This window comes from Crinia signifera, chromosome 5, assembly GCF_055691185.1.
Source record: "Crinia signifera chromosome 5, ASM5569118v1, whole genome shotgun sequence".
NCBI classification, from domain to species: domain Eukaryota; kingdom Metazoa; phylum Chordata; class Amphibia; order Anura; family Myobatrachidae; genus Crinia; species Crinia signifera.
The window spans coordinates 228,647,600-228,670,026 of NC_139221.1; the positions used below are offsets into that span (position 1 = coordinate 228,647,600).

At 44.2% G+C, this 22,427-nt stretch overlaps 1 protein-coding gene across 1 annotated transcript in view; it reads right to left on the reverse strand.

The window, feature by feature from the left end:
- Positions 1-22,427, reverse strand: part of LOC146080913 (collagen alpha-4(VI) chain-like) — a 212,229-nt gene that overhangs the window by 11,952 nt on the left and 177,850 nt on the right. The window contains exon 39 of the mRNA XM_083188615.1: positions 22,205-22,365. Within this exon, the coding sequence (XP_083044741.1) occupies positions 22,205-22,365 (161 nt within the window). The remainder of the gene's footprint in view (positions 1-22,204; positions 22,366-22,427) is intronic.

A 22,427-nucleotide genomic window follows, 5' to 3' on the forward strand; every position in this document is an offset into this window, starting at 1 on the left:
GCAGTTTGGTTTATGTGGTTAAAACTTCACGTCATTTAAAGAACGGATGGGAGTACACCACTTTACCATTAGACAAGCCATTGAGGGAAAGATTGTTCCTAATGAATGTAGCGTCTGGGGAAGAGACCGCAGCCAGGGGAGTGAGGACGCAGGCCTGCGCAGACCCAAATGGGACACCACCCTAATTACTAACCGTGAATTAACTTTTAAACACAGCCACACTACAAGTGGGACGCCGCTATGGAACTTCTATTCTCCCATTAAGCACACAGCTGCTCACAGTGAACTTAGCAGAGTAAGGAGAGGACATAGACTGTATCTACAGCCTATGAGATTGTAAAGGGGTTCAATTAGAATCGCCTTAAGCCCAACAAACTCCCTCCTACTCTGCCACGTATAAAGACGAAACCTGCCCAATTGGACAATTTTCACTGCAAATCACCAAGGGAGACTGTGGGCCCCAAACAAAAGTGACCCACGGAGTGACCACAGGACCACCTGAACTACAGTCTGGGGATCTCCCTGAAGTGAAAATTCCCCACTGAGTGGGGACCCCAAATAGGTGTACAGAAACCCCAAGTAAGTCTTATATCCACCACAAGACAATCACCCAAGACTCAGACCCCAGTGGTCACTTACCGCTTACACTAACATTTTTTGTATTAATAAATCAAGATAAGCATTCACAATCTGTATCTTGACCTCATTTTTTCTATACTAATCATCCCCACTAATCACAACACCACACAGGCAGCACTTCAGCCCATCCCAGATTTTCCATATATGACTAACAGGGGGTTTGGGACACCCCTAAGGCTAAGCAGCGCCTAAAACCATACAGACAAGGTGAGCGCAGTATATCCACCTTTTACACATGCCAGCATGCCTGTATGTAATTTCTGTTCCTGTATGCTTTTATATTTATCTTTTTATGTTATTGCACTTAGTTGTTTAAGGGGTTGCCATGGGTGTAGTATCCTGTTGGTCAGGACCGGCCAGTGCTTGTCACTCTTACTATGACATCATTCTACAGTGACAGGAGATGTCAGCATGGCGGCCTCTTCACGGTGGTGTCTATATAGGTAAGTTCATGTTTTGTATGATTTGAGCCTGATGATGAGCAATTAAAGCTTGAAACATTGCTGCAAATAAGAGTTGTGTCCGTAATATTATTTCATTAATAAGTCTGTGGAATGCCTTTCCCTGAGCAGATATATATATATATATATATATATATATATTTATTTATATATATATATATATATATATATATATATATATATATATATATATTTTTTTTTTTTTTTTTTTTAAACATGTATTTATTGGGTTTTTTAGCAAGTATTACATAGATTTACTACGCACAAGGTGTCTATCTGGAATACATGACAATAACAACATCAGGATGAACAACGTCCTTAGAGACCATATCAATAATAATAATAACAAGACATAGTCAATGGTCTCCACTTAGAGAGAAAGCAGGAGGGGGTGGATATCTTCTGGGTCGCTCGTTCCCGACATCGTCCCGCCCGCACTCCAGTATCTTTATGAATCTGAACTTGCTTTTTCCTTAGCTTAACTTAACACATTAATTGACATGATATATCAATATGTAAATATATATGGGATGGGGGGAGGGCGGAGAGACAGAGGGTAAAAGGGGGGGGGGGGGGGGGAGGAGAACCTTCTTTTCTATTTGTCTATATTAGACAATTGATGTTGCAGGAATTGCACCTTATCTTGGTGCGGTATCCCTTCATGGTAGCAGGGTTAAAGAACTTGTTAGGAGGAATTACCAGGTTGGGAGTACTGTTACTTGTGGATAGTGTTACTAGGTGTTATCCATGCCCTTGTTATAACATTCAAACCGTGGTGTTTGGGGTTCCTTCAGCCGTCATCGCCTCCCAGAGTGGTCCCCATCTATTGGGTAGTGTAGGTCGTGTATCATTTTGTAATTGAGCGTCATATCTTTCATAGTTCATTGTGCGTGTTAGAAAAGTAGTAAGGGATTCTAGCGTAGGTGATGATTTGCTCAACCAGTTTTTCATTATAAGCTTTTTTGCAGCTGTGACTGTCAACGTCAAAAAGGGGATGAGTTTAGTATCTATGGTTTGCAGCTCCCATACTTCAAAGTTGGCAAACAATAAGGGAAATGGGTGAATGTATATTTTCGTGTTTAGTATCGATGAGACATAATTAATTACTTTGTGCCAAAACTTTTTTATCTTTCCACAGGCCCAGACATTGTGGAAGAAGGTGGCCGGAGACATTCCACATTTCTTGCAGGCTCCTGTCTCCTCAGGGGCGAAATGCTTCCTTTGGGCAGGAGATATATATGCTCTTTGCAGGATTTTCACATGTGTTTCCTGGAGTAAAGCTGATTTTAATATACGTAAAGTGGAGTTATAGTATTTAAAAAGCGTTTCGTATGACAATAAAAAGGGAATGTCTCCAAGCCACTGCCTCCTTGTCTTTTCTGCTATCTTGGGGGCTTGTATTTTTATGAGTTCTCTGTAAAGAGTTTTAATTTTGTAATTTGGCCTTTCAAATCTGAGTGTAAGTTGGTGTAATGTGTTGGTTTGCGGGGTTAGATAAGACCTATCTGGGAGGGATGTTGCGTAATGTGACAATTGGATTAGTGGGAATGTGCTGAATGTGGATAAATTATACTGTTGTCTTAACTGAGCTGAAGTGAGCTGTGTGCCTCCCGGGTCAAACACTTGTGACACTAGCTTCAGGCCTCTATTGAAGAAGTGTTTGAAAACTGGGTTATCCATACCGGGGGAAAACATAGGGTTTCCCCATATAGGCAGCCATTTAGATGTATGTGTGGGCGTTTTTAGGGATTTACAGATGGTTTTCCATGCCAAGTTGGTGTCTTTAAAGAGTAGGTGTTGAGCAATATTTTTGGGGATTTTAGTGGATGGTGTATGGAGGAGGGCTCCTGGGGAGAAAGGGTAGAATAAAGCACAGTCCAGCTCATATACAGTAAATTTGCTGGTCTCGTGAAGCCAATCCATGGCATATCTGGAATGAAGTGCTCTGGAGTATTGTGGCAGGTTAGGGAGACCCAGTCCGCCCTCCAATCTAGGTAGTTGTAATTTTGCCATTGATATTCTTGGCTTCCCCGATTTCCAGACAAACTTGGTACATGATTGCATGAATTGGTGAGTATCCTGGGTGGTAAGCTTCAGGGGTAGTAATTGCAGCATATATTGTAATCTGGGTAAAATGATGGTTTTGATTACTTCTATTCTTCCTAGAAAAGATAGGGGGAGATCATTCCATGTCTCTAATGTTTGTTTGGCTTTTTGAATGTTTGGGTGGATGTTCAGTTTATATAGCATGTGTGGAGTGTGGGGGATTTGTATGCCCAAGTATTTAATGTGTGAGTGTTGAAATTTGATAGTGTTTAAGTCTGGGTTTAAGGTAAAGGAGGGCTTTTTCCCTTTTAGCATAAGAAGTTCAGACTTTGTTACATTGACCCTATATCCTGAAAAGCTGCCAAATTGTTTTATAATGTTCATGGCTATTGGTAAGGAATGTTCTGGGTGTGACAGAAATAGCAGCATATCGTCTGCGAAGAGGGCTATTCTCAGGTCAATGCCTCTAATATTAATTCCTTGATAAAGGGGTGAATCGCGTAAAGTCACTGCCAGTGGTTCTAATGCAAGGGCAAATAGGAGTGGTGACATTGGACATCCCTGCCTCGTGCCTCGTAATATTGGAAAGGGATCTGATATATTACCATTACACAGAATCCTGGATGAGGAGTCAGCATAGAGTGTCCGTAGCCAGTCTACAAAGGTGGCTGGGAAGCCGAATTTTTCTAGTGTAAGGAAGAGGTGATCCCAATGCACCATGTCGAAGGCCTTTTCTGCGTCTAGTGATAAGATTGCTTTTGTGGTGTTCGACACAGTGCATTGGGAATCACAAATTGCTGCAAGCACTCTCCTAATATTTGTCACTGGCTGTCGTTCCATGACGAAGCCTGTCTGGTCCTTGTGTACCAGTTTAGGAACTATCAGTTTGAGTCTTTCAGCCAGGATCTTGGTAAGTAGTTTATAGTCTATATTTAAAAGGGATATGGGTCTGTAAGATGCGGGATCAGTTAAGTCTCTGCCTGGTTTGGGCAAGACTCTGATATTGGCTAGGTTGAAATATGGTGGAGTTGCAGGGGCGCGAAGTATTGAGTTGAACACTGACGTCAGACATGGGGCAATTTTGTTTTGCAACAATTTGTAGTATTCTGATGTGAGGCCATCAGGTCCCGGTGCTTTGTTGGGTTTTAAGGAAGAGATCGCCTCTTGTACCTCTTTTTGGGTAATGTCTGAGGTCAGTGTAGCCCCCATCTCTGTTTGTAGTTGGGGAAGATGTATGTCTTCCCAAAAAGTTTTTGATTGCTGTGCATCTGACATTGGTTGGGAGTATAGTTGTGAGTAAAATTTTTGCAGTTCTTGGGCTATTTCTGTATTTGATGAAGTCATAGTGCCATTTGATTTTTTAAGAGGATGAATAACCGCTGGGGGTCTTTGTCCTTTTAATAGATTGGAAAGAAGGCGGCTGGATTTATTTCCATATTTATGATAGCGTGCCTCTTTTTTGAAAGAATACCAAGCCTCTATTTGTGACACTATGGCTTCATGGTTGGTGCGGGCTTTAGTATACTGAGTTTTGGTCGTGGGGTTAGGAGATGTTGTGTAGTTTTGGTACGCTTCTGTAAGTAGTTGTTGTGATTTTACATAATTATTAGTGAGGCCCCGTTTTTGGGATAGGGAAAAGGAGATTATCTCACCTCTAATTGTGGCTTTTGATGCTTGCCAAAATAGCACTGGATCTATTGTAATAGTGGCTTTATTGTCATCGTGATAAGTGTCCCATGAGGCTATAATTTTTTCTTTTAATTTTGTAGAGGTGGAGAGGGCAGATGGGCATCGCCATGAGATGTACGTGGATTTTTCCTGTGTTAGTTTTAATGTGAAGCGTAGTACTGCATGGTCTGAGATCGTGATCGGTTCTATTTTAACATTTTCGACCCGTGGAAGGAGTGTATGTGACAACAAAATATAATCTATCCTAGACAGTTGTCCTGTGGAAGCAGATAAGCAGGTGAATTCCCTCTCTGTAGGGTTAAGGACTCTCCATAGGTCAATTAACTGTAGCTGAGTTGCTAAGGCCTGTACTCCCAACTTCGGCAGTTTTTGTCTGTTTTTATTGGGGATTTGTCTGTCTAACACTGGGGATGAAATGAGGTTTAGGTCCCCACCCAGTATCACTGATCCATTAAGGTAAGGTGTTAGCATTGAGATTATTTTTGTGAAGAATAGTTTAGAATATATGTTGGGTGCATATACATTCATGCATATAAAGGATTGGGAGCCCTGTTCCATTTTGCACATTAAGTATCGGCCTTCTGGATCTGCTATCACATTTGTTATTTGTATGGGTATATTAGCTTTAGCTAAGATTACCAAACCCCTAGCTTTTGATGTGTAGGGAGCTGCAGCCACCACTTTCCAGCCCATTGCGTTTAGTTTGAGAGTTTCTGATTCTGTCAGGTGGGTCTCTTGCAAAAGAGCTATATCTAAACGTAGTTTGTTTAAATAAACCAGTACATTTTTACGTTTTTTGGGGGAATTGATTCCCCCAATGTTCCAGCTACCTAAGGATAATGTCATCTGTCATGTCTGTATAGTCGTAGTCTGTCAACATGAAATGATAATCATAGTATACTATACCTCTTAAGTTCAAGCAGTTTCTATAACCTGTGGGTGCTTTTCCTGTATATAGGCTTAAAATAGGTTGGGGGGGTTTAGGTAAGGCAGAGGGTAAGGGGGGAGGGGGAGAAAAGAACAAATATAACAGTGATATTAACTTCCGAATTATAAAAATTCTGTTGGTAAACATAAAGTTTAGTCCTTATGGGAAAGGTCTGGCTCCTAGAGTCAGCCGCCCTTATATTACTATATAATGTAGTAGAAAGATAGTATACATCTAACAATGGTGCAGTTGCGAGCTCAGCTAACTCGCTTGGCATCAACTTAAACATAAACAAATGTAACACAATGCGAATATTATAAGGCAAACGGTGCTTATATATCTGTCCATTCCCTTATGGCTCTTCCCTTTTAACTTTCAGGTAATAGAGATAAAGATCCTAGCATCCCTATTTGCAGCCTTGGACCAGTCCTGGGGTCCAGCCCCGAGTTCTAGTAAAAGGGTGGGTTTGCTAGCGGTGCCATTTTAGGGATTAGTTGTTAGAGTTACTACTCTGGTTATCTTAATGGAATAAGGGAATGATGGTGGAGGGGGTCCCTCTTGTGGGGAAATCTTGAATTGCGAGGATCAGTCTCTATTCAGCATACACTGGTGGATAGAATAGAAAAAGCCCTGATATGGGCCATATCTAGTCACAATCTGACATATTTCTGGAGCTGTGCTGTTGGAAATTGGCTTCTTTCAGATACTCCTCGGCATCACCAACATTCATAAAGTCCTTATATGAGGAACCATCGAAAATTCTAAGGCGTGCTGGGTACAGTAGTGCAAATTTGCGGCCATCGCGGATCAGGGCAGAGCAGACTGGTGAGAAATCTTTTCTTGCCTTACTTAGCTCCGCTGAATAGTCCTGAAATAACAGGATTTTGTTTCCCTCCCATGTTATATCTTTAAGTTTGCGGGATGCTGACCAAAATAGTTCTTTGTGCAGATAATTTAATGTCTTAAAGATGACTGCGCGTGGTCTGGCTCCTTCTTGCTGTCTCTGAGGCCCCAGTCTATGTGCGCGCTCAATCACCAGGTCTCCACATCTATCATTGATTTTAAACATGGAAGGGAGTGTGAGCCTAATGAAATCGTATAGTTCCTGGCCTTTTACTGCTTCTGGAAGGCCTATTATGCGGAGGTTATTCCGACGCGACCTGTTTTCAAGGTCTTGGACCTTATTCTGTAATTGCTGGATGGTTTTTGTATGGTCTGCCGTTACTTGTTTTAGCTCACACACTTCCCCAAAGGTCTCCCCCGCCCTCTGCTCCGTTTCCAGCATTTTCTGCTGTAATTGGGCTAACTGCTTATTGATGTCTGCAGTTTGAGCTAATAATAGGGGCTTCATAGCTGTGCGCATTGCCTCCACTAATTCCCCGTATAGTACTGGGGCGTTGGGGTCTGGCGATTTGCGGGGTTTGGAAGTTTGAGTGAGGGGGGACCTAGAGCCTGGGGGTACCTGTGTGTCCTCGCCGGTGTCCTCGTCTGAGGCATATGTGCTGTGTGAGGGCGATTCTGGCAGGAGCACGCTGGAGTCTCCGGACGGCGCCATCTTGGACGCGCGGTCTCCTCTGCTTTTGTCCCGCTGGCTGCGTGGTTTAGCGCCGGGCATGTCGGGGCGCTTCGCTTCTCGCGGTCTGGGTATGCCGCTGAGGGTCTGCTGAGGTGCTGGGGTCTTTCTGTGAGGCTTGGTGCCTTGTAAAGGTGATAAGGGCGGATGATCGAGCGGAGCCAGCTCTCCTAGCTGCTGCTCATCAAGCCGCCGGAACCGGAAGTCGGGCATATATATATATATATATATATATAGTCCAAAAGAGGCTGGCACACAGGATTTAAGAGTGGATGCCCAGGGGTACTTGCTCTGGTGCTCTCACAAGAGGGGGTGGGTCCTCTGGGTATATGTAGAGTAGAAATAAGCGGCACTCGGAGGCTGGAGTAACAGGTGAATTAGCATGGAAATTTATTCCATGTGCAATAAGAAAACGTTTTGGAGCTCGGGGGCTCCGTCATCAGTTCAGGGAAAGCATATATATATATATATATATATATATATATATATATATATATATATATATATAGATGTATGGGACAGTGGCAAGCACTCGGATTTGCACATTTCGGAGTTTAATCCATTTAAAGGGTTCTCTCCTTGAAAACGGATTAAACTCCGAAACGTTGGATACTACTGCTGTAGCCTGACTGTGTTTGTGCAAATCCGAGTGCGTGCCACTGTCCCATACATCTATCTACTTTTCTGTGTGTGCACCCCGGTCATCATCTATGTTACATGGAATGCCATTCAATGTATATCTATCTATCTATCTATCTATCTATCTATCTATCTAGATAGAGATATATATATATATATATATATATATATATATATATATATACAGGAAGGTTCAGAGTGCGCTAGGAATCACACAACAATTAAAAAATTGACATTTAATTTAAGATATGTCTTAAAAAGACTTCAATGATAAAACATGACAGGTCATTTGATGGTTCCAATAAAGTTGCAGGCCCTGCAACTTCATTGGAACCATCAAATGACCTGTCATGTTTTATCATTGAAGACTTTTTAAGACATATCTTATATTAAATGTAAATTTTTTAATTGTTGTGTGATTCCTAGCGCACTCTGAACCTTCCTGTATTTCTATCCACATTTTCGGTCCCGGCTAACAGGGGACTATTAGAGTCGCTGCTATTCCTTTCTTAGGGTGCAGTTAGGTACTTTTTCTGTGTTTTCATATATATATATATATATATATATATTTCTGGAAAAATGAGACCGGGAGCTGATAGTGGATGAAACTGTTCAAAACAAGGATTTTATTCCAACATAAAAGCACAGAAAGATAGTGAATCACGTAACCACACTGGCGGCTGTAATCACTGCAGTAACACAGCGTAGTACTGGTGCCGAAGCACTGTGGTGTTGGTGCCGGTTACACTCTCTCCACGGTTCCCAGACCCTGGACGATGATCCTGATGCTAGGCCACACCCTACGCGTTTCGTAATCAACTTCATCAGTGAGCCCTCATCAAGTATCAATCTCCTAATATACTTTATTGCAAAAGACTCATATTGTGGCAATGAAAGAACTTTCACTTGGCTGATAAATATTGCACATTGCTTTGGATACAAGTCACTAATTATTGGCAGCTTATGCTAAGTTCTAATGAGTTGTGCTTTTGTATATGGACAGCTGCTGAAGGCAAAACTAACAGCAGTGCCTTCAGCAGCTATTAACCTGTCTTGTGCTGAAACTAATTAAGTAATTCATCGCACATGTGCACTAATTCGCACATTTTCAAGCAAGACTAAAATTTGTACTTTATCGCATCACATCGTATTTTTCATACCTCAATTCACGTTCCATTAAATTGTCAATTTCTTCAAAAAAATCCGCTATTTGAAAACATGCGATATGGTGCGATTTCAGAACCTTACTAAAAATCTCATCTTATTAAATGTCACCCCCAATATTAATTTCTCGTATAACAAATTTTTAAACTAGAAGAAACCGAACCCACTCCTCTTTCAGCTGGCCTGAAAATTTACAGCTGTGCGATCAGGTCTGGATTACCCCTATAGTTCAGACATAACCTTCGATTGAATAATGCAGAGCTAGGCTGCTCCGGAAATACTGGCATCATCCCAGCCATGTGGCTGCCTTGTTTGAGTGACACTGAAGCCTCTCCAGACCCACAACTTTCTACAAGTTCGCCCAGGGTCCAAATTATATGCTTCATTCTGTTTGAAGCCACAGGATCTAAATTCTGTCCATACCAAGCCAGTTTATGGCTGTTTGTCAGGAAGGATAGTGGCCTGGCCAGTAGCTCCTCTTGAAAATCTTATAACCTCTAGGCCCGGGTTCGCCAGGTGATTACCGGTAGCTCGGCTGAGCTCCGACATGTTTTCTGGCAGGAGCTCAAATGCGCGGCTATAGTGACCTCCTGCCACTTGCTTGGTGGCAGGAGGTCAAAGGCAATAAATAGAAAGTGACCTCCTGCCGCTCCGTCGTTGTGTAGCGGTTCTCGCTTGGCGGCAGGATGTCAACGCCGCAAGAAAGTGACCTCCGGCTGTAAAGTGACTCTCTTTGCATCCGGAGGTCACTTTCTTGCAGCGTGAGGTGACGTCCAGCACGAGATTTTGCGCCTTCTCATGCTGTGCTCCTTTGTCGCTGCTCCACTTGGGCCTGCCCTATGCCTATCCGGATCTGGTAAATGTGACTTTGCTTTTTTTTTAAAGCACTGTCTGGGTATGCTGGCTATTTGAGGCACAGGCTTTGTGCAGTGCGCATCCATACTTCAATATGAAGTATGGATGCGCACTGATATGCATATGTATAATGGAGCATCACGGTGTGGGCATATGTATACGTGTCGGGGCATTAATAATGCAGAACTAGGCTGCTCCGGAAAGAGGGAGGAAGATTCAGGGGAAATGTGAGGAAGAATTACTTCACAGAAAGAGTAGTAGATAAATGGAATAGCCTACCATCAGAGGTGGTAGACGCAAATACAGTAGTACAATTTAAACATGCTTGGGATAAGCATATTGATATCCTTACAAAAAAATAAGGATCAAATATGGTTGGAGGTAACATGTTTAAAAAAGGGGCAGACTAGATGGGCCAAGTGGTTCTTATCTGCCGTCAAATTCTATGTTTCTATTACAGTGTGTGGCATAATGTGTAAAGGGCATTATTTGGTTATTAGGCAGATTTTTTGTTTTAGTAGCTCTTCGGGTGGTTTATTTTTCCGCGAGTAGCTCACATCCCAAAAAAGGTTGGAGAGTCTCTAGGCCAATGGAGACCACTGCTCTAGGCAGATACAATGTATGAATACTAGGTACTTGGTACAAGAATAACCATTCACTTTATACACAATAACAGAGAAGAGTTGGGGCAATTACAGAATGGCATGCAATTTGAGAAATTACATCCTATAGAAAATAGAGTGGTACCACACACAATTTGAATAATAATGTAGTAATGTGCCCCTGTACTGGGACAGCATCCATGCTCCCAGCACTGGAGCACCAGCGGCAGACAGGGGAGATGGCGCTGACAGTCCAGGTGGGGGAGAGGCGGCTGTTTGTAATTGGCGCCTTTTTGGCCGCCAATGAAAGCTGCCGCCCCTGGCATTTGAACAATGGCGCCATTCGGGAGCCAATCACGGCTCCCGAATCTGCAGCCAATCGGAAACGGCCGCAATGAGCCATTCAGCGATCGCCGCTCCTTACTCCACCTCGGCGTCTGATGTCAGACGCCGCTGGGAGGCGAAAGAGGAAGAGGAGCCCATGCCGGAGGAGCGCAGGTGCGCGCCGGCTGAATAAAGCAGAGGACTCCGCTGGAGGAAGAAGACAGCGGCGAAGAGGAGAAGGACAGGCGAAGAAACAGGTGTGGACACTGGGATCAAGCAAGAAGATCTCTGGCATCATCTGGCTGCAGAGAAGAAGCGGCGCCGCCGCTGGCCAGGATGGGCCAGCGGCAGAAGTAAAGAAGATGGCGGGGGGAATGCAAAAGAGCTAACGAAGCTTTCCCCTGCAGCCTCTCCCAACACCCTCTGGCCACCAGGTGATCGGACACTAGGCCAGTGGGTACAGATCAGGCCCCTCTGGCCTGTGGGCATTTTAGTCTGGCCCTCTTGGCCCGTGGGCATATAGCTGTTGGGCCCTCCTGGCCCAGGGTTTTAGCTGTGGCCCCTACCACTAGGCATTAGGCCCTGTTATAGTTAATCGGGCCTTCATGGCCCCTGGTGTCCAGTATTAGTCGGGCATTAGGCCCGTGGGTGTTTTAAGTGGGCCCTCCAGACCCAAGGTTTCCCCTGAATTTGCTGGGCGCTAGGCCCGTGGCACAATAGCCGGGTGTGAGGCCCGAGGCCCAGTAGGACAGGCTCTAGGCCTGGGGGCTATTGATTCAGGCACTAGGCCTGTGGCCATTGAAAGGCATTAGGCCTTTGAGCAGCTAGGAGGGTGGTAAGTGACTCTGGCACTATGCCAGAGTCACTTGTGTAATTGATTAGTCAGGCTCTAGGCCTGCACAACCGCTAAAAAGGCCTGTCAGTCAATTTAGGCCTCTTGAAGGGAAGGGGTGATTTTCATCCTCTTCTGAGAGGTCCTGCCCCTGGGAACAGTGGACTCCACGGTGGATCTTCTTCCCAGGGCCCAGACCTAGTAAAGAAAGGGGGCTGTTCCCCTCACATCACCGCGAACGGCTGTTCATGAGTAGGGCCGGTTCTAGGTTCTAGGAAGGTGATAAGTAAATTCCCACTGATTGTATTCTCTGTTGCTTCATGTTATTGTATGTGTGTTTTTGACATGTACTGTTAGTTAATTGTTTGAGCGATTAGATACCTGCAGCTTTAATATAACATTGTTAAGGGAGCATAAGTCAGTTAGCCCTGTGTTAGGGAAAGTTATAGGATAGGGAGGTTGTGTTTCCCCTACAGGTGCTGGTGCCCGTCAAGGTGACAAGAGCCCTCGGAGTGAGTAGTCTTTATGTTTGTCTGTCTCCCCTTCCCTTACAGACCGGCTTGTGGACTGCACACGGACGTGTGAGTCCCTTAACTAAACACCTAGGTGCGTCAGTGCCAATAGGTGAAACTGGGTGACTGAGGCTCCGGCCAATAATGACCATTCACCCAGCTGGTGATGGTCGCGGCCACCCATAACTCCCTCCACATTCAACCCTCTGTGAGTTGAATTGTGGAGCCTTCTTAACCACCCTTTTGTTCCTGACGGAGAATACCGGGAGGGGAATCCATCGGGAGGAGTCTATCGTGTCCAGGACCGTGGTTTGGCACGGCCTGAAGGTAAGAGGGTGCGGCGCCAGGTAAGTGGTCCGAAGATACCTGCACGGCAGCAGGCACCACACCGCACCGCCCCAACACCCCTCTCACACTAACATTATTTGGGATTGGATCGTATGATGGGTCACAATACTGTGCATCACTTTTTCCTTGTAAATTAATTGACAGTTTCCAACAAAGGAAAACCACTACATGGACCGCAACCTTAAGAGTTGTCTTCATTTGCAGAGGCAAGGTCTGAACTTAAGGGAGCCATATAGTAAATAAAAATGCACCTTTTCTGGGCAGCAGAAGAGTGATGCTAAATATCCACTGGGAATATTTTTTTTTTTTGGTGGGGGGAGGGGGGGATACCTATCTTTGCTAGGAGCAATTAGCATCACCATGTAAGTGGGTGAAGGGTTGGAAGAGTGTAACTTCCATAATGGACTTTTTTCAAGATCCTGCTTTTTGCTGTAGAGAAGTTCAGTCTCTGATTGTAGACATTGAAACCAACCGGAGGTGGGATGCAGCCCCAATAAGAACCCTCAGTCTAGGAGATAAACATTAATGATGTAGCAAGTAATAGTATAGTAAAATGGCAAGTAATGGAATAGTAAAAGATCCTGGGAATCCAGTTTACTCAGGACTGTACTATGTAATCTAAAATAACATGTAAAAAAGGCAGCAGCCCATACAGCCGTCACCCCCATGTGGACTGTGACTGGCTCGAACAGCTTTGGTGAGTTACACACACGCCGGGCCATTTGCTGTAGGGAGGGAAGGCTGGGGGCAGACACAGGAGAAGGCCCGGTGTTTTATGGGCGTCCCTATAAAAACACTAGGCGTTCCCCTGGGGATGCCGGAAGGTCAATGCTTGCCGGGGGCTGACAATACAGCTCGTCAGCCGCATGCCCTGTCTATATCCTAGCGCTCGTAAATGAAAGTCAGTTCATTATTTGTGAAGGCAGGAGAAATCATTTGATGGTAGACGACCATCAAATGATTTCTCCTGCTAGCGGCTCCTGCTAATGCCGCCCACCACCTCGGTACCCTTGCAAGGTACCAAGGTGGTGGGCGGTGATGAGCAATAGCTTAGCAATCGGTAATGAATTACCCTGAATTACCCCCAATGTTTGTAATTCAGAATGTGTGCAAGGTAGTAATGCAGATGGATCTACAAACTGATATCATTAGTTACAGTGTGCTCCCTCATCTGTACATGTGCAGATGAAGTTCATTGATGGTGGGGTACACCCTGGGCGATATAACGAACAATATTGCTCAAAAGGACCAAAATGAGTGAACTCGCCCAGAAACCCTACTCTCCTACATATAATGCCCCTGTAATTCCTCGCACTTCCCGGGGATAGCACAGCTGAAAAATGATCCATTTCTGTGTTCAAATGGACTTTTCGCATGGTGCAAATTAGTTAAGTTGGGTTTAGCTTCTTTATGCATATAAACCTGTAGGAAGGAGGTCAGGGCAGAGACGTCACAAAATGCCAATTCAGGTTGCTGCACTGTGACATTACATGGCCACCGGGTGTCATAGAGGCTAGTGACACGTTTCCCTGGGTGGATCCCTCCGTCAACATCCTCACTGCGACACTGGCAGAGATGTGCACGCATGAATTTAGTCGGCTAGCTCCGGTGGGGTAACTATCGCTGCTCACAATATGGATAGGGAGACAGCTCCTTTTCAGAGTAACTGTCCCAGCACTGGAGCAATAATGCTCAGGTGCTTAGGCCACTGCTGTCAATGCTTGAAGCCCATACCAGCTATGCATCTACTGTCTATTCTTAGTTGTTAATGTTGAAAATGTATCTTTTCTTTGGGGGTTATTCTGGTTTACACGCTCACATACAAAATCACATACGAGCACGTTTGTCAAATGCACATTTCTGTGCATGTGCATGCGCCAGGCACACACACCCAAGACTGCGGGCGTTCAGCGGCAGCCCGGGGGATTAGCCCATGGGAACGCCCAGTGTGTCATGTGTATTCCCATGAAAATGCTGGGCGTTCGCATGGAAATCACCCGGTGATGCAGGTGCAGGGGCCGGGCAGCTGACATCCAGTGAGTGTGCATGCAAATCTAAGTTATTGACCTGAGAGTCACTTAGATATGCGTGCATCCTCCACATTATGTAACGGCCAATGACAAATTTAAAGATGGTCGCGGGAGGGCTGCTGCGCATGTGCGCCCGCATGCAGCTCCTCCCGCGGTTCAGTGCAGACTCAGATGTGGCCGGATCGTCCATCGCGGGTGACGTCACACCCGCACACCAGCCTGCGGCCACTATAAAAACACAGGCTGCGGCGTGGGAAGGCTGAGCGGCTGGCGACCAGACTTTAGAGAGGCATGAAAATGAAAGTTTATTTTGTGTTTAGTCGATATGGAGGTGGAAGGGGGTCTCTTCATTAGTTTACGTGCATGGAAGTTGCTTCCTGGGATGAAGTTTTGTGCCCCCCCCCCCCCCTTTAATGGGTATCATGGTGTGTGTGGTATATGTATAATTGGCATCACGGTGTGTGGCATACTGTATGTATAATGGGCATTATGGTGTGTGGCATATGTATAATGGGCATCACAGTGTGTGGCATATGTATAATGGGCATCACGGTGTGTGGCATATGTATAATGGGCATCACGGTGTGTGGCATATGTATAATGGGCATCACGGTGTGTGGCATATGTATAATGGTCATCACTGTCTGTCCTCCCTGCACCCTCCACCCCTCCTACCCTGCATCCTGTGCCACCATGCCCCCTCACACTCTGAATCCTGTGCCACCCTGCGTAAGTCCTCCCTTCATTCTCAGCCACCCTGCATCTCCCCTCCCAGCATTCTACGCCACCCTCCGTCCCCCCTCCCTCCCTGGATCCTTTTCCACCCTGTCACTCTACTCTCACCCCTTGTCACCCCCTTCTCACCCTTCATTACCAACCCCTCTCACCCTGCACCAACCCCCTCTCACTCTGGGGTAGATTTATTAAGCTCGGTGAAGTGATAATGTGTCTGGTTTTTATCACCGGCCAATCAGATCCTACCTGTTATTTTTCAAACCAGGCCTGTAACTACACAGGTAGGAGCTGATTGGCCGGTGATAAAAATCAGACACTTTATTACTTCACCTAGCTTAATAAATCATGAGAATCTTCTCATTCCGTTGCATAATGTGAACTTTAGCTTTTTTTTTAAACTCATTCTGTGTGGCATTTTGTGAATTTTGGATCATTCCATGTGTCATAATGTGAATATTGGCTCATACTGTGTGGCATAAGGTGTACAGGTTTTTCGATAGTAAAAAGGGCCCTCTTGTTATGGTGTATAATGTGTTCAAGGGAGGTGGCCCATACTCTCCCACGGCATGGGGGGGGGGGCAGTTGGGAGCCCCCCTGTCACCCCCCTGTCTCTATCTCCCCAACCCCACAGGCTGCAGAATAGACGCTGTATGCAGCCTGAGGGGCTGGGGACATAGCCAGCAGCTTAGAGAGCCACTAGTCTTGCCCCCACAGCGGCAAAAATTGGGCATGGCCTCGTTGAAATAGGCCACACACCCATATTGATAGTCCACGGCCCCCCCCAAAAAATCATGCAACAACACATATATATAAATATATATATACAGTGGTCGAAGTGGGCCGGTATGCGGTGGTATGGCATACTGGCACTTCTTCCCACTGACCCGGAAATAAGGCAGGGGACTGCATGCTGCTCTGCATATGCAGTCACAATGCAGGTGCTGGTACTCTCCCTGCCCAGCTCGCCTCTCATCCCTGCACCGCTGTCCTCTCCCTACCGTTGATCCCCTCCCCTCCAGGTTGATTCCCGCCACCACTTCCATCGCTGATGCACTCTCTGTGCCGGGCGCCTGCTTATCTTCTGTGAGCTGCTGGTCCTCTCCATACATGTGCCGGACGCACGGCTATCTTCTCTGCACGGCTATCTTCTCTGCACCGCTGGTTCCCTCTCTGCCTGTGCCGCTGGTCCTCTCATTTATAGGCAGCCACCAGCGCTACACTGCCAGCGGCTGTTACCGTAAGTAGGATTTGGGCAGACGGAAGACGATGGGCAGACTACAGTCTGTCTCTCTGCTTAACCCCCTCTTTCTACAAGACCCCCTCTCAACCCTGCACTGCTTGTCCTCTTCCTGCCTGTGCAGACTGCCCAGCTCTCATCTCTGCACCAGTGGACCTCACCCTACACTGATCCCCTCCAGTCAATATCGCTCCTCGACCAGTGATTTTTTTTCTTCTCTGCGGTGATGGCTGCAGCAGCCAGATGGGGAGCAGGCATCCCGGCGGCAGCGGCGAGCTGGAGAGGAGACCCGGCTGCGGTGTTGAATGGGGGAGCAGAAGTCCCGGCGGCAGCGGCCACTGTAGGGAGGTCACTGTACGGCCCGGGCATCAACATGTAGGTAAGCAGTACTTATGTGGCATAATATGTAATGGGCATCACAATGTGTGACACAATGTGTAATGGGAATCACGGTGTGTGGCACAATGTGTAATGGGCATCATGGTGTGTGGTGCAATGTGTAATGGGCATTATGGTGTGTGGCCTCGTGTAATGGGTTGTAATAGTGGTTGTAATAATATGTAATGGGCATTACAGCTTGCAGTATAATGTATAACATTCAATATATCATGTGGAATGGGCATTATGGCATGTGGAATGGGCATTACTGCATTTGGTATAATATGTAATGGGCATTACGGTGTGTTGCATCATGTGTAATGGGCATTCCGTTGTGTTCTATAATGTGTAATAGGAATTACGGTGTGTTGCGTCATGTGTAATTGGCATTACAGTGTGTGGTATAATATGTAATGGGCATTACGGTGTGTTGCGTCATGTATAGTGGGCATTCTGTTGTGTGGTATAATGTGTAATGGGCATCATGGTGTGTTGCGTCATGTGTAATGGGCATTATGGTGTGTGGCGTCATGTGTAATGGGCATTATGGTGTGTGGCATCATGTGCATCAGGTATTATAATATGTGGCATTCATGGCCACACCCCCATTGTGATGAAGCCACTCCTCTAGCTTTGTGTGACCACGCCCCTTTTACATGACCACGCCCCCTTTTCTGGAGCACGCTGAGCAACTTTCTTAATTTTTCCATTCCCCCCACTTTAAAATTTCCACTTCAACCACTGTGTATATATATATATATATATATATATATATATATATATATATATATATATATATATATATATATACATATGCAGAGAGAAGTGTAGGAACTCAGCGGACTTATAATGGAAGATAAATAAACTGACACTTATGTCATACAGTATATTCAGCAAAGTTTCGAGCATTTATCGCTCGTTATCAGGCTCAATCAGAATACATTACAGAACTTACTTATATACCACCCCCCACCACCGTGAAGGAGCTGCCATGCTGCTGGACTGTGTCACTGAAAAGTGACGTCATGGAATGTGCGACCCGCACCGGCCGGTGCCCCTGGGCCTAACATATGCTGTCATGGCAACTCCTGAAACATAAACAATGTGCACAAACAGTTAAACTAAGATAAAATACAAAGCGGCACCAAACAGTATTATATGGCTGCATGAATATCGGCAACAGTGTATGCCGGTATGCCTGTACTTAATGAATGACTTAATCAACATTATAAATATAACGGAAGTCATGTCGTGTTTAGTCGGTGTATCCACTTGATCTCCTTTTGTAATAGAAGTTTGTTACGATCTCCCCCTCTTATGTTGTCCGGGACTTGATCGATTATTTTATAGCGGAGGGTGGCTAACCCATGTCCTTTTTTCCTAAAGTGCCTAGGTACTGGTTGTTCATTTTGTACAATTTTGCCCTCTATGGCGTCTGATGGTAGAATGGTGGGTTGCCATCCGTTCTTTGAACGGACGTGTGGTTTTGCCCACATACAGCAAACCACATGGGCAACGAATAATGTAAATTACAAAGGAGCTAGTGCAAGTCAGGATTTGTCTGATTGGTATTTTAATGCCAGAGTGTGGATGAGAAAAATAGTTGCCAACTTCTAGATAGCTGCACGTTGTGCAATTTATACATCTATAGCAGCCAGGTTTTTTGTCAAAAATGTGTCAGTGTTAGTTTTGTTTTTACCAAAATTTGTTATACCATTCTTTACCAAAATGTCCTCGAGGTTACGTTTTCTACGGAAGCTTGGTAAGTTTGAGCTATGGGAGAAAGCTTTGAGGCTAGTATCGGTCTGTAACATTGGACACAAGTTCCTGGCTTCCCTCACAATCTCATTGCTGCATGGATTGAAATACTGAACAAAAGGGATTTTTTCTTTCATGGTACCCTCTTTAGCATTTTTAGGTACCAATGTTAGGGGCCTCGAGGTGGCCAGAGCTTTAATCTTGGCCTTTTCTAAGTCAATTTTGTTAGCTATAAAGTTATCTATCATGATGTCAATTTCCTTTACAGTCTCACTCTCATCTTCATATATCCTACTCACTCTCAGGAATTGGGAGAATGGTAATCCCTTCTTTGTGGATGTGGAATGTTGGCTGCTATAAAGTCCACTTACACAAGAAGAAATGATGGTACTAAGTAAAGGTTTAACCTTTGTGCCTTCATCGGAATTTGAAAACTTCCAGTGGCTGATGGATTCATACAAATTTAACTGAAAATTAAGATTAAAAGAACATTTTTCTAAGACTGAACCAATCATGCCCGAACATATCGATTTAAAACTTCCACTTAAATTTGAGTCAGCATATGATCCTCCAACGAATAACCTTTCATTAAAGTGCTTCAACAAAACGTTAGATCATAAAGCCATGATGTTGGGAAAGAGCATTAACAAAGGTTTCCCCAACCTGACACCAAATGACGATCAGCTATAAAAATCCTCAGCTCGGATGAATCGATAGTAATCAGAGCTGCAGATAATTGTGGGGGCATAGTTGTACAAGATCTGGACCAATATAAGAATGAACTTTACCGACAACTACAGGATTCTAAAGTTTACAGGCTGCTCCCCGGAGACCCGACTTCACGATTTAATCAAGAACTGCACAATTTGTTACAAAAAGCAGTAGACAATAACATCATTTCCCTTGATACTGCCAAACAACTTGATGAGCCCAATCCATTAGCTCCTGTTCTATACTTAATCCCTAATTTACATAGGATGCCGGGTTGGCGAATAAAATCGGCCAGAAATTCTGTGTACTATAAAATCTCCAAATATCTGGACTCATATTTCCAACCAGTAATACAGTCTCAGAAAAATTATCTTAAAGACTCTACATCTTTAATTTTGAAACTGCTATCTTTACCTGTATTACCGGACAATTGTATGATCTGCACACTAGATGTAGCCAGCCTCTACACCAGCATCCTGCAGATGGCTGGTGTGGAGGCGGCCCGCAGGTTACTTTCAACTAGTCCTTTGTACACTGGCCCGGAGGTATAATATTTTCTGGATTTGCTTACTTTAACATTAACCAATAACTATTTTCTTTTTGATGGCAGCTGGTAACTGCAGTGCCGGGGTTGCGCAATGGGATCTTTCGTAGCCCCGGCGTTTACTAAGTGCTTCATGTTTGAAATGTAAAATTATTTATTATTTGCTGATGTTGAGGTTGTGTCTATAATCCTGTTTTTTACAAGATACAGTATATAGATGACCTCCTGTTGGTCTGGACGGGCAAGAGAACAGAACTTGATGATTTGATGCAGCGCATCAATTCAGCAGATTGTACCATCAAATTTACTTATGAGGCAAGCACCTCTTCCATACATTACCTAGATGTCTTATTGACAATTGCCAATGGTAAAATTAAAACTGGTTTGTATAAGAAGCCCACAGACAGAAATACTGTTTTACATTACAGCAGCCAACATCCCACATCCACAAAGAAGGGATTATCATTCTCCCAATTCCTGAGAGTGCGTAGGATATGTGAAGATGAGAGTGAGACTGTAAAGGAAATTGACATCATGATAGATAACTTTATAGCTAGAGGTTACAACAAAATGACTTAGAAAAGGCCAAGTGTAAAGCTCTGGCCACCCCGAGGCCCCTAAAATTGGTACCTAAAAATGCTAAAGAGGGTACCATGAAAGAAAAAATCCCTTTCATTCAGGATTTCAATCCATGCAGCAATGAGATTGTGAGGGAAGCCAGGAACTTGTGTCCAATGTTACAGACCAATACTAGCCTCAAAGCTTTCTCCCATAGCTCAATATTACCCAGCTTCCATAGAAAACATAACCTCAAGGACATTTTGGTAAAGAATGATATACCAAATTTAGGTAAAAACAAAACTGACACATTTTTGACAAAAAAACCTGGCTGCTATAGATGTATAAATTGCACAACGTGCAGCTATCTAGAAGTTGGCAGCTATTTTTCACATCCACACTTTGGCATTAAAATACCGATCAGACAAATCCTGACTTGCACTAGCTCCTTTGTAATTTACATTATTCGTTGCCCCTGTGGTTTGCTGTATGTGGGCAAAACCACACGTCCGTTCAAAGAACGGATGGGAACCCACCGTTCTACCATCAGATGCCATAGAGGGCAAAATTGTACAAAATAAACAACCAGTACCTAGGCACTTTAGGGAAAAAAGACATGAGTTAGCCACCCTCCGCTATAAAATAATAGATCAAGTCCCGGCCAACATAAGAGGAGGAGATCGTAACAAACTTCTATTACAAAAGGAGACCAAGTGGATACACCGACTAAACACGGTGCATCCTTTTGGTCTATATAAACAGTGTAACTTTAACTGTTTTTTTGTAGTTGAGGTACAGCCTTTTCATGTAGAGTTATTCTCTGCACCATACCATATCTGGCTTGCCATTTTTTGTTGTTTGTGCCTAGGATGATATTTCTTTCAATATCTTAGGCAGTACTGCTTTATTCACTTGTTGTCATCCAGTATTTTTCCTATTATGATTGTACATGACTTCGTTATATTTATGTTGATGAAGTCATTCATTAAGCGCAGGCATACGGGCATACACTGTTGCCGATATTCATGCAGCAGTATCATACTGTTTGGTGCCACTTTGTATTTTATCTTAGTTTAACTGTTTGTGCACATTGTTTATGTTTCAGGAGTTGCCATGACAGCATATGTTACACCCAGGGGCACCGGCCGGTGTGGGTCACACATTCCATGACGTCACTTTTCAGTGACACAGTCCAGCAGCATGGCAGCTCCTTCACGGTGGTGAGGGTTGGTATATAAGTAAGTTCTGTAATGTATTCTGATTGAGCCTGATAACGAGCAATAAATGCTCGAAACGTTGCTGAATATATGACTTACAGTAAGTGTCAGTTTATTTATCTTCCATTATAAGTCCGCTGAGTGCCTATACTTCTCTCTGCATATAATAGTGGATGTCCTCCAAGGTACAGTGCACCACGGCTACAACTGAAATTGCTCACAGCACTCTGAGTGCCGATCTCTGGATACTATATATATATATATATATATATATATATATATATATATATATATCCAAAGAATGACCCCAAGTGCGCCCTTGTGGCAGTTTGCATTAGTGTAATCATAACATTGTCTAATGTATGTACATTGTATAATGTATGTACTTCTCAAAAATACCAAGAACAATATTTGAAATACATACCAGGCCCTACAATCTCAGCATTCTCATCAACAGCCTCCTCTGAAGTTTCCAGGTCACCATTTTCCTCTGTTTCTTCCTCATAGATGTATTCTTCCACCTCTCTTTCCACATACTCTGCATTTATATCTGTTGCTTCACCATCGGGGTTTTCATAAGTAACACTAACGGAAAATGAAATCACATAGATTCATTATTATTGCCAGGTTGTAACAATGAGAAAAAA